This window comes from Vipera berus (genome assembly GCF_964194415.1).
Source record: "Vipera berus genome assembly, chromosome: 1".
NCBI lineage: Eukaryota > Metazoa > Chordata > Lepidosauria > Squamata > Viperidae > Vipera > Vipera berus.
In genome coordinates, this window is record NC_138202.1 from 213,520,581 (window position 1) to 213,539,401 (window position 18,821).

At 37.3% G+C, this 18,821-nt stretch overlaps 1 protein-coding gene across 1 annotated transcript in view; it reads left to right on the forward strand.

Moving 5' to 3' along the window:
• WDR35 (WD repeat domain 35) overlaps positions 1-16,282 on the forward strand; it is a 45,975-nt gene extending 29,693 nt beyond the window's left edge. The window contains exons 20-27 of the mRNA XM_081314243.1: positions 717-863; positions 1,210-1,342; positions 2,274-2,384; positions 10,582-10,746; positions 11,938-12,078; positions 13,104-13,260; positions 13,711-13,951; positions 15,022-16,282. Of these exons, the coding sequence (XP_081170369.1) occupies positions 717-863; positions 1,210-1,342; positions 2,274-2,384; positions 10,582-10,746; positions 11,938-12,078; positions 13,104-13,260; positions 13,711-13,951; positions 15,022-15,175 (1,249 nt within the window). The 3' untranslated portion in view covers positions 15,176-16,282. The remainder of the gene's footprint in view (positions 1-716; positions 864-1,209; positions 1,343-2,273; positions 2,385-10,581; positions 10,747-11,937; positions 12,079-13,103; positions 13,261-13,710; positions 13,952-15,021) is intronic.
• Positions 16,283-18,821: the final 2,539 nt, after the last annotated feature.

Below are 18,821 nucleotides of genomic sequence, written 5' to 3' on the forward strand. Positions count from 1 at the left end.
GTACAACAATGTAAACACTGTCTTTGTCATTTGCCGCCCCGCCCCCCCCCCTTGATTATCCTCTTTGTTATTTAAAAGTGAATATTTTGTGTAGCTTTGACATAACTTTACAAAACTTCAGAGCATTTCTGAAATCCAATAATTTCTAAGACTAGTCTATATAAAACAGACCACTGTTATTGCAAACGATACCAAAGCCAAAGAGATGAGATCTTGATTCTCCATTGAGATGAGATTTGAATCAATACTCTCTTCATTTGCTACCCTTTTTTCCCCCATTCCATCATGTCTGATCCTTGGAGACTGCCTAGAGCAGGGGTAGGCAACCTTGGCTCTTTCATGACTCGTGGACTTCAACTCCCAGAATTCCTGAGCCAGCCACCCTGAGGGCAAAGGGAGAGAGCTGGACCATGCTGGCTCAGGAATTCTGGGAGCTGAAGTCCACGAGTCATAAAAGAGCCAAGGTTGCCTACCCCTGGCCTAGAGAGGAGTCGCTGCAGTTTTCTTGGCAAGGTTTTTCAGAAGTCATTTGCCCTTGCCTCCTTCCTAGGGCTGAGAGAAAGTGACTGGCCCAAGGTCACCCAACAAGCTTTGTGCCTAAGGTAGAATTAGAGATCACGGTCTCCCAGTTTCTAGTCTGATCCCCTGACCACTCCAACTAAGCATAAAATAGCATTGTTTCTGCTGCTAAAATTGCATATTTGTCACATTTACAGAGATCTTGCGGTTGACCTACGAATGAAACTAGGCAATGGGTTTCGAGTAGTGCAACTGTTGCAGACAGGCTCAGGCCACGGAGACGACAGCTTCCTTGAACAAGCACACAATGAAATTGGAGAGTACTTTGCAGATAGACAGAAATGGTATGCGGTTGTAACCAGTTGTAATTGTGACTTACTTAGATGGAGCATGTTTGTATTTTGCAGTGCAAAGGATGAAACTGGAATAGTACATGTATTCCTTTGACTGTGATTTTAATTAAATAAATTATTTGCAGGAAAATAGAGAAATATTATTTGGGGAAATTGAAGTATAAAATGCAACATCTGTTAAAATTCTGTTCAAGCACTGACAATACAGAATTATAAATAACTGGACATTTTCCCCCAGAAATCATGCCTTTGCTTGATTATACCCTGAGTATTCCTTACACATTTAGCAATATTCACAGATCATCAGCCATTTCTCTCTTTTTTTTCACCTTTGTAGGGCAAATGCAGTTCCCTATTTTGTACAAGGCAGAAACCACGAACGTTTGGCGGAATGTTATTATATGCTGGAAGACTATCAAGCGTTAGAAAATTTGGCTAACTCGCTTCCAGAAAACAACAAGTTACTTCCAGTGAGTATAAAAAGAGCTGCTTCTTGGGATTAGTTACTATAAACTGCTTATCTTGGATGATATTAAGCCCTGGTGGCGCAGTGGTTAGAATGCAGTATTGCAGGCTGACTCTGCCCACAGCCAGGAGTTGAATCCTGACCTGCTCAAGGTCGACTCAGCCTTCCATCCTTCTAAAGCCGGTAAAATGAGGACCCAGATTGCTGGGGGCAATATGCTGACTCTGTAAACTGCTTAGAGAGGGCTGTAAAGCACTGTGAAGCGGTATATAAGTCTAAGTGCTATTGCTAATTTCTGGGAAAATTGTTTCTGGTTACATATGCTTATGATTGTATTCTCTACTTTATTGATTTGAGCAAGTTTTTTTTATCTAAAAAAATAAATCCTTACTTCTACCAGTGGTTTGATTCTACTGAGGGTAACATACTGAAGACATAAAAAGAAAGTTTAAAAATCAGGCTGTTTCTCATGTTGAAAGAAAATCTGGTAAAAAAAATATAATGCCATATAATAAATGATATTTTTTATCATATCTGACCTTTAGGACAAAATAACCTAGGCCATACTCTTAACACATTTTTAAGATTGAATACCCAAAGGGGCTGTGATTGTGAAATGGCCCTCTACATAGTAAAGCAAAAGCAGCATAGCATAGGTTACAATTTAAATTTATAAAACTTGATATGTTTATGTTAACTTGATATATTTCGATAAGTATATCAAACGTATAAACAATAAAACACTGGAAAAGATGGTAATAATAATTATCCTTTTTAATCTTGCTTACCACTATATCGTATTTTGTATTTCTGGCGTGCCAAGTGAGGTTTTTTGCCAGCACATGGCCACAGTCAATTTGTTAGAAATTAAGGAGTTTTGATATTGTATGCTGCTACTTTTTTAGAATGTAATAATACCTTTCCATACCTTTTAGGACATAAGCCATATGTTTGTTACTGTGGGGATGTGTGAACAAGCTGTAGCTGCCTTTCTGAAATGTAACAGACCAAAGGATGCAGTAGATGTCTGTGTTAATCTCAACCAGGTAAAAATATAAGCATAATATAGGAGACATTATTTGAGGGGAGCTTGTTCATATTAGTGTAATGGATTTCAATATAGCTTCCCTTGCAGCGTCAGCTGGCAGCTAAGAGATTGAATATATAACAAATATATCTATCTAGGGATTTACATGTCCTCAACTTTTGTGTCTTTAATGGCCAATTCAGAAATTACATAAAAAGTGTATAATCAGATCTCCTAGTGTTTAAACATAGGTAGCATGATTGGGGAACACCATTTTCATTAGGGACCAGTTTGAAATTTTTTCCCCCCATGGGCCAATCCCCAAATATCAGATACACACTCCAGCTATTTTTCAGGGGACTACACAGATTCTCAGACAATTAACATTGGGGGAAAATTAATTCTCTTCTTCCATGGTTCCATTCAAAAGCTCTTGCACAACTAATTTTAGAAACATAAAGGAGGTCCAATTTAGGTATCTCTTGTCTCACATAGTTTGGTTATTTGTTTAAAATATGTTGTTGCGGGGAAAGAAAAAATACTGCAGCTAAACTGTGGGAAGGTAATCCAGGGATCATATGCAACCTCCTGCCTCCATCCCATTTGCAGCCTCAAGTACACTCGCTGAGTCAGTGGGAACAAAATAGTTAGTCAACCCATTGTTGTTTTTTTTATTAAAGAGTTTTACAATATTTTGCAATATATCCCCAAATCCCTCCCACCCCAACCCCCCCACTTCCCAGAGCTAAATACAGGATTATAGTTACAACAATCATATTCTAAATAAAAATTTACACAATATACAATCAACCAAATTCGTACTGCGCTTTAACTCTCTCTTAGCATAACTACTAACGATAACAATATCCCACTAAATTCTACTCATAAGCTAAATGGAACTTTTTGGTCCCATATTTGTTTTCAATATAATTTATCCATCTCCTCCAAACTGAAATATATCTCTCCTGTGAGTGATCCTTTAAATAAGCAGAAATCTTGGACATTTCTGCAAGATTAGAAACTTAGAAACACCCATTCTTCTACCGTGGGCAGATTGTCCTTCTTCCAATATTGTCCCACCAGTAACCGTGCTGCCGTTATCATATTCAACATCAGATTAGTCTCTTTGACATCACAATTTACAACAATACCCAGTAAGAACAATTGCGGGGAAAACTTTATCTTCCTCTTAAAAATCTTTTGAATGTTCCACCAAATTTTAATCCAGAAGGCTTTTATGTTTCTACAAGTCCACCACATGTGGAAATAGGTAGCTTCTAAGCTACCACACCTCCAACACTTAGACTGCAGATTAGGATACATGTTGGACAACTTCTTGGGATCCAGATGCCATCTATAAAACATTTTGTAAAAATTTTCTCTTAAATTTTGAGCCTGGGTAAATTTAACATTTCTGACCCAAATTATCTCCCAGGTGTCCAACGAGATTGGTTCCTGAATATTTTGTGCCCACTTTATCATGCAATCTTTAACCAATTCCGTTTCCGAATCCAATTCAATTAAAGCATTATATATCCTCTTTATATGTGCACATTTTGAATCTCTAATTTGCTTTACTAAATTTTGATCTGTAATTGTGATACCAACCTTTTGATCTGACTTCCACCTAGCTTTCAATTAGGTATATTGAAACCAAGAGTAATTTATGTTTTCTTGTCTTAACTCCTCTGCTGATTTAAGTTGCCAATCATTCCCTTGCAATTTGAGTAGTTCCTTATAAGAAACCATATCCATACTCACTCCCATAGATACACCCTCTATCGCGTGTCCAGGAATTCCCCAAATCGGTATTTTATAATTTAACTTATTATAGTACTTTTTCCAGACACGCAGTAAAGCACTTCTAAGAATATGGGATTTAAAAGCCCTGTCTACCTTCTTATCATAAAGCAAGTATGCATGCCATCCATATACCAAATCCCATCCCTCAAGATGAAGTATTCTCTTGTTAGTTAAATTAAGCCAATCACTAACCCAGGTCAAAGCAGCCGCATCATAGTACAATTTCAAATTCGGCGCCTTGAGTCCCCCTCTTTCCCTGGCATCCTGTAAAATCTTGAATTTAACTCTTGGTTTTTTTCCCCGCCCAGATAAATTTGTTAATACCCTTCTGCCATTGATCAAGGTTGGCATCCTTTTTCAGTATAGGTATCATCGGAAACAGAAAGAGGAACTTTGGTAGAACATTCATTTTAACAACTGCAATTCTTCCCAGTAGTGATAATTGTAATTTTTTCCAGTTATTTAAGTCCCTTTGTACCTTCAACCATAGTGTTTCATAATTATTCTTATACAATTTTACATTTGAGGCTGCAATATGCACTCCTAGATATTTAACCTTCTTCACTATTTCAAAACCTGTTAAGTTAGATAACATATCCCTTTCACTCGTAGATAAATTCTTGGATAATATCTTAGTTTTATTACTGTTCACCTTAAACCCAGAAACCTTACCATACTGAGTTATAATTTCCATCAAGTCTACAACCGACTGTAGCGGTTGGGATACTGTCACAACCAAGTCATCAGCAAAAGATCTCAGTCTATAATCATTCTGTTTTATTTTAATTCCCTTTATCAAAGAGGACTCTCGAATTTTAATTAGTAAAATCTCTAATGTTAAAACAAACAATAATGGTGATAGGGGGCAGCCCTGCCTTGTACCTTTTTCAATTCTAAAAGTCTCTGTTAGTCCCCCATTAACTATAATTTGTGCAGTTTGTTGTTGATATATAGCTTTAATAGCATGTAGAAAACCTTCTCCAAAATTCATCTCCTCAACAACTCTTAATAAAAACTGCCAATTCAATTGGTCAAAGGCTTTCTCTGCATCCAAAAATATCAGTGCTGCGGAGACTTGGTTGTTCTTATCCAAATATTCAAGCAAGTTAACGATTTGTCTTACATTATTTTTCATATACCTCCCAGATATAAATCCCGATTGGTCACTATGAATCATTTGTTTCAAAACTTGCATTAATCTATTAGCCAATACTTTAGCAAAGATCTTATAATCTGTATTTAAGAGCGATATAGGTCTATAATTTTTAGGTTGGGTAAGATCTTGATCCTCCTTTGGGATCAACGATACAAAAGCTGTCCTCCATGATGGAGGAACTGCGCCTCCAGTCTGAATTTCATTAAACAAAATCTTTAAGGGTTCAATCATTTCAGGCAGCAACTTTTTATAATAAATTGCTGTTAATCCATCTGTTCCTGGAGTTTTGCCCAATTTCAACTGTTTAATAGCTAAAGAAATTTCTTCTGGTGTAATTGGGCAATTCATCTCAAGTTATTGTTCTTGTGAAAGTCTTGGAAAATGAGCTCCCTGTAGATACTTATCTATATCTAGAGCTTGTATATTCTCTTTAGAATATAATTTCGAGTAAAAATCTAGGAAACTCCTCTTAATCAAATTTTGTTGGTAGACTTCTTTTCCTTTATATTCTATTTTGTCTATAGTACGTAATTTCTGTTTCTTCCTTAATTGATAAGCCAGCCATCTACCAGGCTTGTTGGCGTTACAGAAAGTATTGTGTTTGGCATAACGCAAATTAGTTGCTACTTGATCAGCCAATAGCATATTAAATTGTTCTTTCAATAAATGTATTGAGATCTTTAAATTATTATCCAATGGATTCAAAATAAACTTTTTCTCTTTAGTTTTAATCTCTTCCTCGATATCTAAACGTTTTTGCACTTGCTTACGCCTATAAGCATTATTCATATAAATCAAAACCCCTCTCATATAGGCCTTACTAGCATCCCAAACCATTTCCATCGAAGTACTTTTATGCATATTCGTGACAAAAAATTCTTTCATATGTTCTCTACATTTCTGCAAGAACAAGTCATTTGTAAATAAGTTCTCATTCAGCCTCCAGGATCTCCTACTAGTGTCTTCAGTAAAGAGCTCCAGCCAAACAGGACTATGGTCAGACATTGTCCTAGGGAAAATCTTAACATTCTTAACTGAGGAGGAAAGGTCAGTAGTAATCAAAATGAAGTCAATCCTGGAAAAAGATTTGTGTCTATCCGAAAAAAAAGTAAAATCCCTGTCTCTCATATTCCTTTCCCGCCATACATCTCTTAATTCCAGATCTTCCTTCAAATCAAAAAAGGCTTTAGGCAATTTTGAGTTACAAAGGGTTTTAGAAGACCCCTTCTTGTCTTCAGATGGCACCAAGACCCCATTCCAATCCCCCATCATAATAACAGATTTGTAATCCAGTTCAATTAGCCTTTGGTGTAAGAATTTAAATTTTTTTTGCTGTTTTTGATTTGGAGCATATAATCCAATAAGAAGAACTTTCTTTCCTTGTAATATTAATTCAATACTAACATATCTCCCTTGCTTATCTGATTCAATCAATCTTGCCGAAAAGTCTTTTCTTAAGTAAATAACCACTCCAGCCTTCTTGTCCGGAGCAGAAGATGCAAAATATGTTCCCAATCGGGAATTAGTCAAATATTTTTGATCTCTTAATGCAATATGTGTCTCTTGTAAACAAACAACGTCATTTTTATGTTGTTTCAAATAAAAAAATACTTTCTTTCTTTTCTGTGGTGAATTTAGCCCGTTAACATTCCATGTCAGGAACTTCACCATCTCTGGTGACCATGAGCCTTTGGAACATGGCCTGAAGATCAGCTGTTGCTCTCTTAGGACGTGCTCCTCCCACGGGCTCTAAAACAGTCGCATCTTGCGTAGCTGAACCAGTTGCAGACTTCTGTTTTTGTTCCTTTTCCATATGCTTATGTGCAGCTCTTGTCATCCTCTGTTTTTTTGGGTCTTCCTTTAATATCAAATTCTGCTCTATGGCCTCCGGTTTCTGGATCTCCTCAGGGGGCAGTAACATTGCCTCTTCACTCAATTGTTTATCATCTTATCTAGCTTCTGTTCTCTTAATTCGGGGAGATGGTGGTAAACCTGCTTTCAGGACCTTAGTGTAGAAATCTTTTGCTTTTAAGATTGTATCCAGTCTGTATCTGGTCCCTGCATAATTTACCACAATTCCAATAGGAATTTCCCATCTGAACTGGACTTGTCGCTTCTTAAGCTCATCAGACAAAAAGGCAAAGTCTTTCCTCTTTCCAAGAATTTTTGAAGGTATCTCCTTTAAGATCATAATATCTTGGCCTGCAACCTGGAATTTTTCCCGATAAAAGGCCTGGATAATAGAATTTCTAGTTGATCTCCTGGAAAAATAGATCACTATATCTCTAGGTAGACTTTTTTGCCTAGCAATCCAGGAGTTAACTCTAAATATCTTATCCATTTCCTTAAGTAATTCTTCAGGTTCCCATTTCAAAACAGGAGCCACTGCTTGTGCTATTTCCCATTCCAGATTTTCTTTAGGATTCTCTTTGAGGCCTCTAATACGCAAAGCAAACTTCATGCTCTTATACTCTAATATAGTGACCTCATCCCCTGTTCTGTCAATCTTGGCCTCTGCTCTATCAACCTTCTGCTCAGCATCAGTAATTTTATTTTCCAAGTTCTCCACATACTCCATAACTGAATCCACCCGAGCATCCAGGCGTTCTATATGTGCCGCTAAGCCCTGGAGTGCAAGCACTATATCTTCCCTCATCTGGTTGTTTTGATTCTTTATTTCTTGTTGCAGAACTTGCGTTGACTGCATCACAACTTGCTGGATGTCTGTCAGTGTAAATGCAGGAGGTGGGGGAGAGGGTGGTTGTACTGTAGGTTTCATCGAAGTCTGCCCTGCAGTTTGTGGCATAGGTGAGGAGATAGCGTTCTTAGAAAGCGGGGGCCCTCCCCCACGTTTCGCAGCCATCTCTTAAGTTTCAATTTCCTCTGTCACCCAGCAGAATTAAAGTTCAGGAAGAAAAGGAAAAAAAAAAGTAACAATTCTCCCAGAGTTCTTAACTTTCAATAAGAAGAATAGGGAACAGGCTTTCAAATACACAAAATCAAATACACAAAATCCAATACTGAATAGAGTCAATTGCGAATTGTATCTCTTGCTTTGTAGCAAAATATAACACTTTTCAAACACAGTCACTTCACACAGGAGAGAAACACTCCAGCGCCATTTTCACTCCATTTCACACTTGAAGCTTGAAGAAGATAATGAAACTGAGTTAAAGTTAAGATCCAGTTTAAAAATCCAGATCTTCCTGCTTTGCTCTGCCTGCTTTTCAAAATACTCACAGTCCCCTCTAAGGAGCAGGTGCAGTTGTCGCGTCTTGTTCCACTCCTTTTGGAGCGAAGACGTCCTGGGAGCGGAGAAAGCCTGGGCTCCGAGGGAGCTTACCCTTTTATCCCCCAAACTACTTGGGAGGATCGTATGGGGGCTCTACCTCTATCCAGGCAGGCTCGCCTCTCCCTCTTCTCCCGAAGAAGAAGCTCCAGTGCCGCGGAACAGCTGGTTTTGCTGCCTCCGGGCGTTTTGACGCTTCCCAGGATCGGGCGGCTTCAGAACGCCGCCATTCGAAGCGGCAGCGCTACCGGAAGTCCAGTCAACCCATTGTTGTGGAGGTTGGAAGAATATAAAGGAAAAAGCACCCATTTTACTGTCTAAATAACCCCAAACTTAGGCTCCCCCGCCATTTGATGTGGAATGCTAAAGGAGAAAATGTTTAAAGAACCAATTTCACCTCTTAAAAATGCTCATCTCCCTAAACGACAAAGCAACTGAAATTTAATGGTTGTATCAACCATGTCCCTGCTTCCCTGTGTGACAAAAAATATTACCTTCAAAAGTAGGCACTACAGCAAGTATTAGACTGGTAGATGAATAGACAAATGCAAAAAAAAATAATGGAGATTTCAGCTGGAGCTGGAATTACTTAGTTAGTAAAGAGATTAATGCAGTAGCAACACAAATGTATATTGGTTCTCATGGGCATTTTATTATTATTAAATTTCTTTTCTTCAAGCAACTCATTGCTCCCCTTTTGAGAGTCTCCATTACTTTATCCAGCCATAGCTTTGTTGGTTTTTCATTTCCTTTCAACTCATTCTCTCCTCTGTATATTTATTCTGCAATTCAATCTTCATTCATTCTCTCTATATGTCTCTAGACCATCTTAATGTGTGTTTTTTGTGCTGGTCACTCACACACACAATACACACTCTCTTTTACTCTGGGTCTATTTTCCTCAAGTATATTACACCCACTATTCTCTTCTTGTTTTATTGCACACAGCTGTGATGCACCGCACATTCACTGCTCTCATCTTGCTGTTATGTTTTTCCTAGCTTACCAAATTCCTACTTTCAAATAAAAAAAAAATAAAGACAAGCAGGCTATTATACGCAACCTTTCCCCCTCCTTCTGATAAACATTCTTTCTGCCAGCATTTACTAAATATTCTGCCTCAGGTACACAAATTAATTCATATATAGGTGACCTTTGGGTTATGTCCATTCTCTCGGCCACTGTTCAAAATTACGATGGTGCTGAACGAGGGGGATTTCCTAGTCCTCAAAGCTCTGGTTGTCGCACATGACTGAGAGCTGGGTGTCAATTTCCACCAGTCCCTGCCAACATCCCACAAGCAAATTCAGTGGTGAAGCTAGCAGGAAGACGGAAATCATGGTCAGGTGTAGTCCTTACCCAATGATAACAACTGGAACGGCAAAACTGCCATCACTAAACAAGAGTCATGTGGTGTTGTGCTTTATGACCATAGCAGTTCCAGTCCCAAATGCTGTTGTAAGCCGGGGACTACCTGTCCTCTATTTTTGCTATTGATAATTTTTATAATTGTTCACTCCATTTTCCTGTCAAACTAAAAGTTAATTTTCAGATCTATATTCTTCGTTGCATCTAACATTTGACTTAACAACATGGCATCATTTGCGCTCAATATGTACATTCCTGTCCCTGACAAATGTATCTTTAATATCATCATAATCACTTTTTAAATATCTATACATAAATACATTTGACTGCTGAAGAAACATCACACGTACTTGTCTTATTTTCTGCTCCAGGTTGAAACATTAATTAATTTAATTTAGGCCTACTTTCCCACAAGTGTGGCAACTGTTCCACAAGATTACAGTCCCAATACATCCCTACGAAATGTAATGTACCCTTGTCCTAGTACCGTAATCTTAAAGTCCCCTGGATTATTTTCTCTGATAAAGAGAGCACATTTATTTAAGACTTGTTCCTAAATTTGGATTTGCACTGATTAATGCTTGTTGCTTTTTCTTCCAGTGGAGTAAAGCAGTTGAACTAGCGAAGGAACACAACATGAAAGAGATTGGTTCTCTTCTAGCTAGATATGCATCTCAGTTATTGGAAAAGAATAAACCTCTGGATGCTGTTGAACTATATCGCAAAGCCAATTATTTCTTTGATGCTGCGAAACTTATGTTCAAGGTACTGTTGTTAAGGGATATCTGGAAAAAAAGAGAGAGAGACAGGGTAAACAGTGATGTTCCAAAAATATCTGATGCAATAGATTATTCTTTTTGTGCTTCAGAAGATTTAGGGCATGTTTTGGTGGATACAAAAGTCTACTGGTGTAATACTGGCATACAGTAGCTTGGTGCTAACTATTTAAGAAGTTGACAGTTTTTATTCATGGTAGATTTTTCACTTTGCCCATTGATGGTTCTATCACTAGGAATAAACATACATATTTCTCTTGTCGTACTATGTATTTTATCTATTAAAGCCTTTATATACTTAAAGGAGATTTGGAGCACGTAATTGGCATTTATCTGTTTGTTCAGCAATAGTTGTATCGTATTGAATTAGAAGCTATTTTACAGGTTTTTTCCTATATTTTTCTGAGCATGAAGACTAACCACTTGTGGGGTTTTGATATGCTCTTTTTGGGATGAAGGCTTATGAAGATACAGTATATTTAACTTTGTATGCCTGTGATGTGAAACTTGATTAAATTTGCTTTTCACATACAAATTAGCATTTGGTTCTTGACTTAAAAAAAAAGGAGAGATGTTCTCACTCCCTTCAAAGAGATCCATCTTATGCCTAGTTTTCCATTCTGCAACAGTGTTTGTTCTCGGTTATATTCAACCTAATAAGAACGCAAAAAAGACTCTTATTAAGAAATCCTTTGCTTTCAGGCAAGAGAAAATTGTTAAGGGAAAAACAGCTTGGTGTACTGTCAGTTTTTTACAAATGTCTTGAGTAGAATATAAATCTATTTGATGTGAAAAATACTGCCTTAGTTTTGTATATGGCACAGGTCTGCAACCCGCGGCTCCGGAGCCGCATGCGGCTCTTTTAGCCATCTCCTGCGGCTCCCAGTCTTCTGCTATGTGTAGTCCAAAAAAAAACACGTGGGACTAAAAAAGTACAACCAATCAATTCAAATATGCAGGGTAGGTGCATATCTCGCCTTGGCTCCACTCTTCAGTCAAACCCTGTTCTGTGCATGTGCGTATGTATGTGCATGCGCACACATTTTTTCCGGCTCCCAGTTTATCCTTTTGTGAGGGAACCGGTTCCGAGTGGCTCTTTCACTCTTTCAGGTTGCTGACCCCTGGTATATGGCATTGTAATTAGAAAATAAAGCTAATTTGTAATGTTTGTCTTTTAAAGATTGCAGATGAAGAAGCTAAAAAGAGGACCAAACCTTTACGGGTTAAAAAGCTCTATGTCATGTCGGCTTTACTTGTTGAACAATACCACGAACAAATAAAAAATTCTCAGAGAGGAAAAGCCAAAGGAAAGACTTCTGAGGTAAAGTTTCAGGAGGTTTCATCATTTCCAGTGCGACTGCAAGGAATACCTATCAAGATAGAGTTGTGAAGTATTTCCATAATACTCATATTTCAACTCATATTTCCTCTCCACATTATCCAAAAACATTTAGAACACCCTTTGGGAAATGGTTTTACAAATGTATCCAGTCAAAGTTATATGTTAAAATAGGATATATACCTCACCATAAGCATTTTGGAGTGAGAGGTTAGTATCTGCAAGGTGGTGGACACAGCATTACGGACCATGCCCTGCTCCTTTTTGGGCATGCTTGTGACAATTGATGCACAGTCAAAACACTTCACCATCTTGCAGAAGCCAATGCTGCTCCTCGCACAGAGTTTTCCTTTGTTTACATCTTCCCTAGAAAAAAGGAAAATCACAGAATTTCCAGTGACACTTCACCTTTTAAGAAAAATTCTAATCAGTAGGAGGAAAACCTTGGGTAAAGCAGCTTCTTGGTCCCTGTTAACTGACATTTGATTGTATGCAGTGTGGCCTCCCCCTTCTGAAATGAATACGTTCTATGCATCGGACCATTATCCAAGAGCCGTGGTACTCAGTGGTGGGAATGCAGTACTGCAGGCTAATTCTGCTGACTGCCAGCCGCCAGCAGTTTGGCAGTTCGAGTCTCACCGGCTCCAGGTAGACTCAGCCTTCCATCCTTCCGAGGTCAGCAAAATGAGGACCCAGATAGTTGGGAGCAATAGGCTGACTGTAAAACCGCTTAGAGAGGGCCATAAAGCAGTATGAAACAATATATAAGTCTTAAGTGCTGTTGCTAAATATGTTTGGTTTTTATGCTGAACGTGTAATTCAAGAAATAAAGATGGGCTTACTTCCCTTTCAAAGCTTTTCCTGTTGATAGTTCACTGCTGTGCAACTTACATTGCTATGTATCATGAAGTGCATTGTTACAATGCATGAAATGCATACAGACTTAATGTAAATAACGGGCATGCTATCACTTGTTTATTTTACTTTTATGACATCTTTTATCCCAGGCTACTTCAGCCCTAGCTGGCTTGCTAGAGGAAGACGTTCTTTCCACAGACAGTCGCCTGATCGATAACGCTTGGCGAGGAGCTGAGGCTTACCATTTTTTCATACTTGCCCAAAGGCAGCTGTATGAAGGTTATGTGGATACAGCAATGAAAACAGGTATGATGCTGCCTTTTTTCCACTTAGGATTCATGGGGCAATTTTTCCATTACATATCCAGTCCTTAAGCCAATGTTTTAAATGTTCCTATTATATCCTGTATATCTGGGGAAAGGCTTTCCTCAAAAGAAACCTCCCTGAAATCAGTAAAGATCTAAAACTCTTAGCCTGAATCATTTATGGCTATTGACGACTTAAGTAGTCAACTATTGTATTCCAGGTATTGAACATATTTCTTCCAGTTTGGGGATTTAGTATAGATCTTACAGTTCTCTTGTATGTAGATCTTCTCCTGTTGTTTGCATTAAGCCACTTCATACTGTGGTTCACAACAGTTGGGTGTCAGCCAATGATTTCAATACATTAACGTAACAGTACTTACGTAACAAAACTGCTTATTTAATTTAATAGATGGATATGTTCTGAATCTATTGCTTTCTACATTAACAGCTCTTCACTTGAGGGATTACGAAGACATTATTCCTGCAGTAGAAATCTATTCCCTATTGGCTCTTTGTGCATGTGCTAACAGAGCATTCGGTACCTGTTCAAAAGCTTTTGTTAAACTGGAATCTTTAGAAAATCTTACTCCAGACCAGAAGCAGCAATATGAAGAGCTTGCCCTGCAAATATTCACAAAACACTATCCTAAAGATAGCAAAAAGTCAGACTTGGATGGCCTTCTCGAAGAGTAAGCATGGTGTTCTTCCTTGTAATTACATTACAATATCCTGGGTTTGGTGGAAATCAGTGCTTCAGCAGGAAAAAAGCATTGTAGGTGGTAGATATTCTCTTTTACCCTGCAATTCTGCCTGTTCACAAAGTCTATTTGGATTAAGGGGAGAAAACATGGGAGAAGGAGAGAAGAATATTCTCCCTTTGCAAAGGACTTCTTATACAATGTTGGTCCTCATTTAGGACTTCTTATACAGGTTGGTCCTCATTTAGCGACCATTCACAGTTATGACAGGGATGGAAAAGTAACTTTGCAACCCAGTACATATACAGTATATAACTGGCCTGATTTTTTAGCTTACTGTATTTTTTATAAATGGAGTCTATATTTTATTATACTTGTTCATACAAGATCTACATCTAGGCACCAACTTATAAGTGGCAAGTACAGTCGGGTCCTCAATCCATTGAGTTAAGGGGTCATATTTATCTTTCCAATGCTGCAGTATAAGTCATTTGGGCATTGTAAGGGCTTGGAGAATCCATTTAAGTTTTTTGGTTTTAAATTCCAAGTACTAGGTATGCAGTTCAAAAGAATATTATCTGAATTTTTTAGCTTTTGTCTCACATTTATATAGCCCACTAATTTTCCCCAAAACATCCAATCAAAAATGCTATACACATATATGTATATTCAGCGTTGCCTAATTTGGAAAATTAACACTAATTGTTGGTTCATTATTTAATGCTTAACAATAGGTAAGCATATGATACAGCTTTTCTAAACAAAAAAATTTATTTCTTGGAAATATTTGTCACGTATATAAATTGGAATCCCTCTCATAATATAAATTAATCTAGAAATAATACTCATTTGAGAGCATTCATCTTACCTGCACATTGCATTTTTAATTTTAAAAATAATTCTATTGCTATGCAAGTTTATTTTGTTAACCAGTTTGATCTGTTGTATATTGTTGAAATGTTTGTAATCCATGCTTGTAATCTTAAATTTGAATGAATGACTAATGTAGTTGTATAACGTTGACATACTGTGATAATATTTTTCTTCCTTATGTTTTTTAGGGGAGAAGGAAAGCTTCCAACATGTGTTGCTACAGGAAGGCCCATCACAGAATATCAGTTTTGGATGTGCAATATATGCAAGCACTGTGTCCAAGCTCAAGAAATCAGCAACTATAACTTCTGCCCACTCTGCCACAGTTCAGTGGCCTATTAAATTATGCAGGTGAAAGCAGCCACCTGTGTCCTTTAATCGGGGTACTTGATATAAACAAATGTTTCCTTTCTTAAATTTATTCTTTGCAGAGCTTTGCAATATTTCTTTGTATGAGCATTATATTCTCTAAGCGAAGTCGAGCATTTTTGGAAAGATTGTGGGGAAAATAGGGCTGAATTGTTGCGGGAACGAAACTCCCGTTAATAGTCTTGGCAAAAGTCACGGTCACTTTTGCACCGACGTTCACAATAATAGGTGTATAAAATAAATACAGCTATGCCGCTTTTTCAGCTCTTCACTGAAAAGATCTCACAGTTTAGTCTACAATTTTTAAATATGGGTATGTGACCTGAATAAAATGCATGGGTTTGTTATTGCTACACTTTGAAGCACTATCAAAATATTATAGTCTCTTTGGTCAGCTGTTCGGGCATTGATGGCAGAAATCCAAGCCTTCTGAAATAGCTTAGATTTTTACATGCAGGGTTCTCGGTCAAATTCAAGGCATGACCTCTTCTGGGAAAAGGCTGGGAGAGAACTGTAACAAGAGGAAATTCTTGATTCAGAATATCCAAAGCCTATTAGCCCTTTTGCTCCCTTTTTCCTGCTCTGACCCCTTCCTTCAGCACTTTGCTTCTTTCATAACATCTCCAAAAGCAGCAAAGAATTTTGCAACATTAACTACTGGAGTTTAAAACAGCATAGCTAACAGTAGTTTTGTATAAAAGTTGAGACTAAGTTCTTTATCAGTTGAATGTTTAATAGAAACACATTTCTTATGTGGAAAAGATATATTTGTACATAACCACTTGCTCCAGAATTTTGTTCATATTTGTTGCTTTATATGAGAAAAGAACTGTTTATTTTTAAGGCAATATTTATATACCCTACCTTTCTTTTCTGTAATAATACAGTATTATATTTTTCCATGAAGAAACAACTGTAACTGTAGAAAACTAAATGATAAAATGCATAAATTAAAATAAAAAGTGATATGGACAAATACATGGTTTATTACATAAAATATCATTACATATATCACCCTGGAAATAATTTATTTAATAATTAAAATAATTTCCAGATATACAGTATTCTGAATTTCCTATTCTGTTGGTATATATTGTTTGAGATCATTTTTCAATAAATTAAACATAAAAACTTGTGTGTTTCTGTTTTCCACAATGAATGTATTAATGGAAAATAGGAATTCCTGTGTATGTCTTCCATTATTTCTCTTACATGTAAATTATACCAGATTACACATTATTGAGCAATACATAACCACTGAAAATTACTATTAAAATTTTCAGTGGTTATGTATTAAATTGTTATAAAATTACTGGTCAAGTAGCAGTCTTATATTTCTACACTAATAACGCTAGTGTTAGTTTGGGGTAGAAACTTTGTGGAAATACATAGGTGCATATACTGAACACATGGTAAGAATAACCTGATCATGAGGACAGAAATGACTCAAAGCTTGGGAATTTCTTTTAATGAAAACCCAAAAGAAATCAATTTAGCTACTGTGCATTAATGGTGAACTTTTGAGATGTGCAAGGTCGTTAAAAGCTGAATGGAAAGCTTTAGAACCTAAAATGAGATTCTATAGAGAGGAAGATGGCAGAACAATGATATTTGATAACTCATGACAACTGCATTATGCTAGTTTTAATATTTGATAAATAAGCTGGTGTAGCCCTTTAGTAATTGGGATATCTTGGATGCTGTATGGTGGATCAAAAGACCCATCCACCACTGAAGAGTGATCTTGTAGGGGATCCAGTCTTGGTGTCCCTTTCTCTGATCATAACAGCAGAACATCATTGGGACTGATGATAAAAGCTAGAATCTTCAAAAGCCCTTGCTTCTCAATAGTACTCAAGACGTAGGAGAAAATTGGAATGCTTAAGAAAGACCTCACTCTGCCTATATTTTTAAGTGTGGATGTTATTATTGGTATAAACACATAATTTAAATAGGAGCTCTAACAAGTATGTTTTCTTTTTTGCATGAAGCACAAATGTCAAGGAAATAAAGTAGTATTTACCTTTGATAACTTGGAGAATGCACAGTATCAGAACAACCAAAATTCAAGCATGTCATTCCTCTCAATAGTTAATTCCATGACATAGAGTGGTTTCGGGTGACTTGCCTCTGCTCTTGGGAAGGAATAGCTGAAGAATATTTATGTCCCCATAATTACAATCCTCACTACCTAAGCAACCCACTTGATTTACAAGGTGTCACTATTTCATTACGTACTTCAATTTTTCAGAGGTCAATAACTTACCAATTAAAAGGCTGCATCAGCAGGAAATAAGATATACTGACAACCTATGTCTCTTAATTTGTTTTTCTTCTAGTTCATGACAGAAGAGAAACAATTAAATTTATTGCAATATTTTGTCATATGTTATCTTCAAGTTGGCCTGCTTCCTGAAATTAATATGTTACTGGTTGGCTCTCGAGAGAAGCAGCTAAATATATGCATATGCACACACAAATAAAGAAGCAGCCAAAATATAGCCGTTGTCAACCTTACAGGGAGACCAAACAGGAAACAGGACCACGAAAGCTAATTCTACTTTATTGTAAGTTATGTTGGTAGGATTTTACAAGTCTGAAAGTAAGTTCTCCTGCCTCACCCAAGAAATTAGGCAGGGTCCCTCCTGTTCCTCTTGTTCTATACAGCTACACTGTCTCTTCTCTGACCATACCCTAGGCCAGGGGTCCCCAACCCCCGGCGCATGGACTGGTACCAGGCTGCGGCATGCCAACAACTGGTCCACACAAACAAGCAAAGCCCCATCTGTGGGATGCAGGCAGCACACAAAACAACATATCCTCCAGTCTGTGGAAAAACCTCTCTCCACGTAACCGTTCCCTGGTGCCCAAAAGGTTGGGGACCACTGCCTTAGGCAGCATCTCTTCACCCCATCTCCCAAGGCCTTTCCCACATACCATTACAAGCACTTGTTAAATAGGGAATCCTTAATAGCTTACTCATCCTTAACAGAAGTTGAATTAAATTTTAGTTTAAAAACTCCAATTATTTTCAGACATAATAAAAACACTACTTTCATGCATCCGAAAAGGATGCATAGATTTTTGAGCTTATTAATTTGACTGTCCCTGCTAAAATAAAGCAATGACCCAGGGCCACTAAATTAAATATGTATATTTCCAATTTTCGGCTTACAGCCAACACATCTGTGTTAGGAATTTTAAACAAACCTGCCAATAAACAATACAAAATCCTATTTCAATTGTTAATACATAATGTTATTGTAAATGGACTGTGAACTATTGGGTAGTCACTTTGATTGAGTCTTCCAGTGTTTAAATAGCAGCATCTCATTCACACAATGCAAACAATTTCTGGAGCAAATTTTATCTTCACAATGAGCATCTGATCAACCAGAAAGCTATTTTACATTACTATTCCTCTTCCTGTTGTTTCCTTTTAGAAGAAATCATGTAAACTACATCAGTCCATTCATGTGATTATGATTTAATTATGCTATTATTTACTAAATATGATCAAAATGATTCATGTGTATTATGTTACCACTGTGAGCTGCTCACAGTTTTGTTAATGGAATCAGCACAAAAGCAACATGATAAAGAATATACATAACTGTGG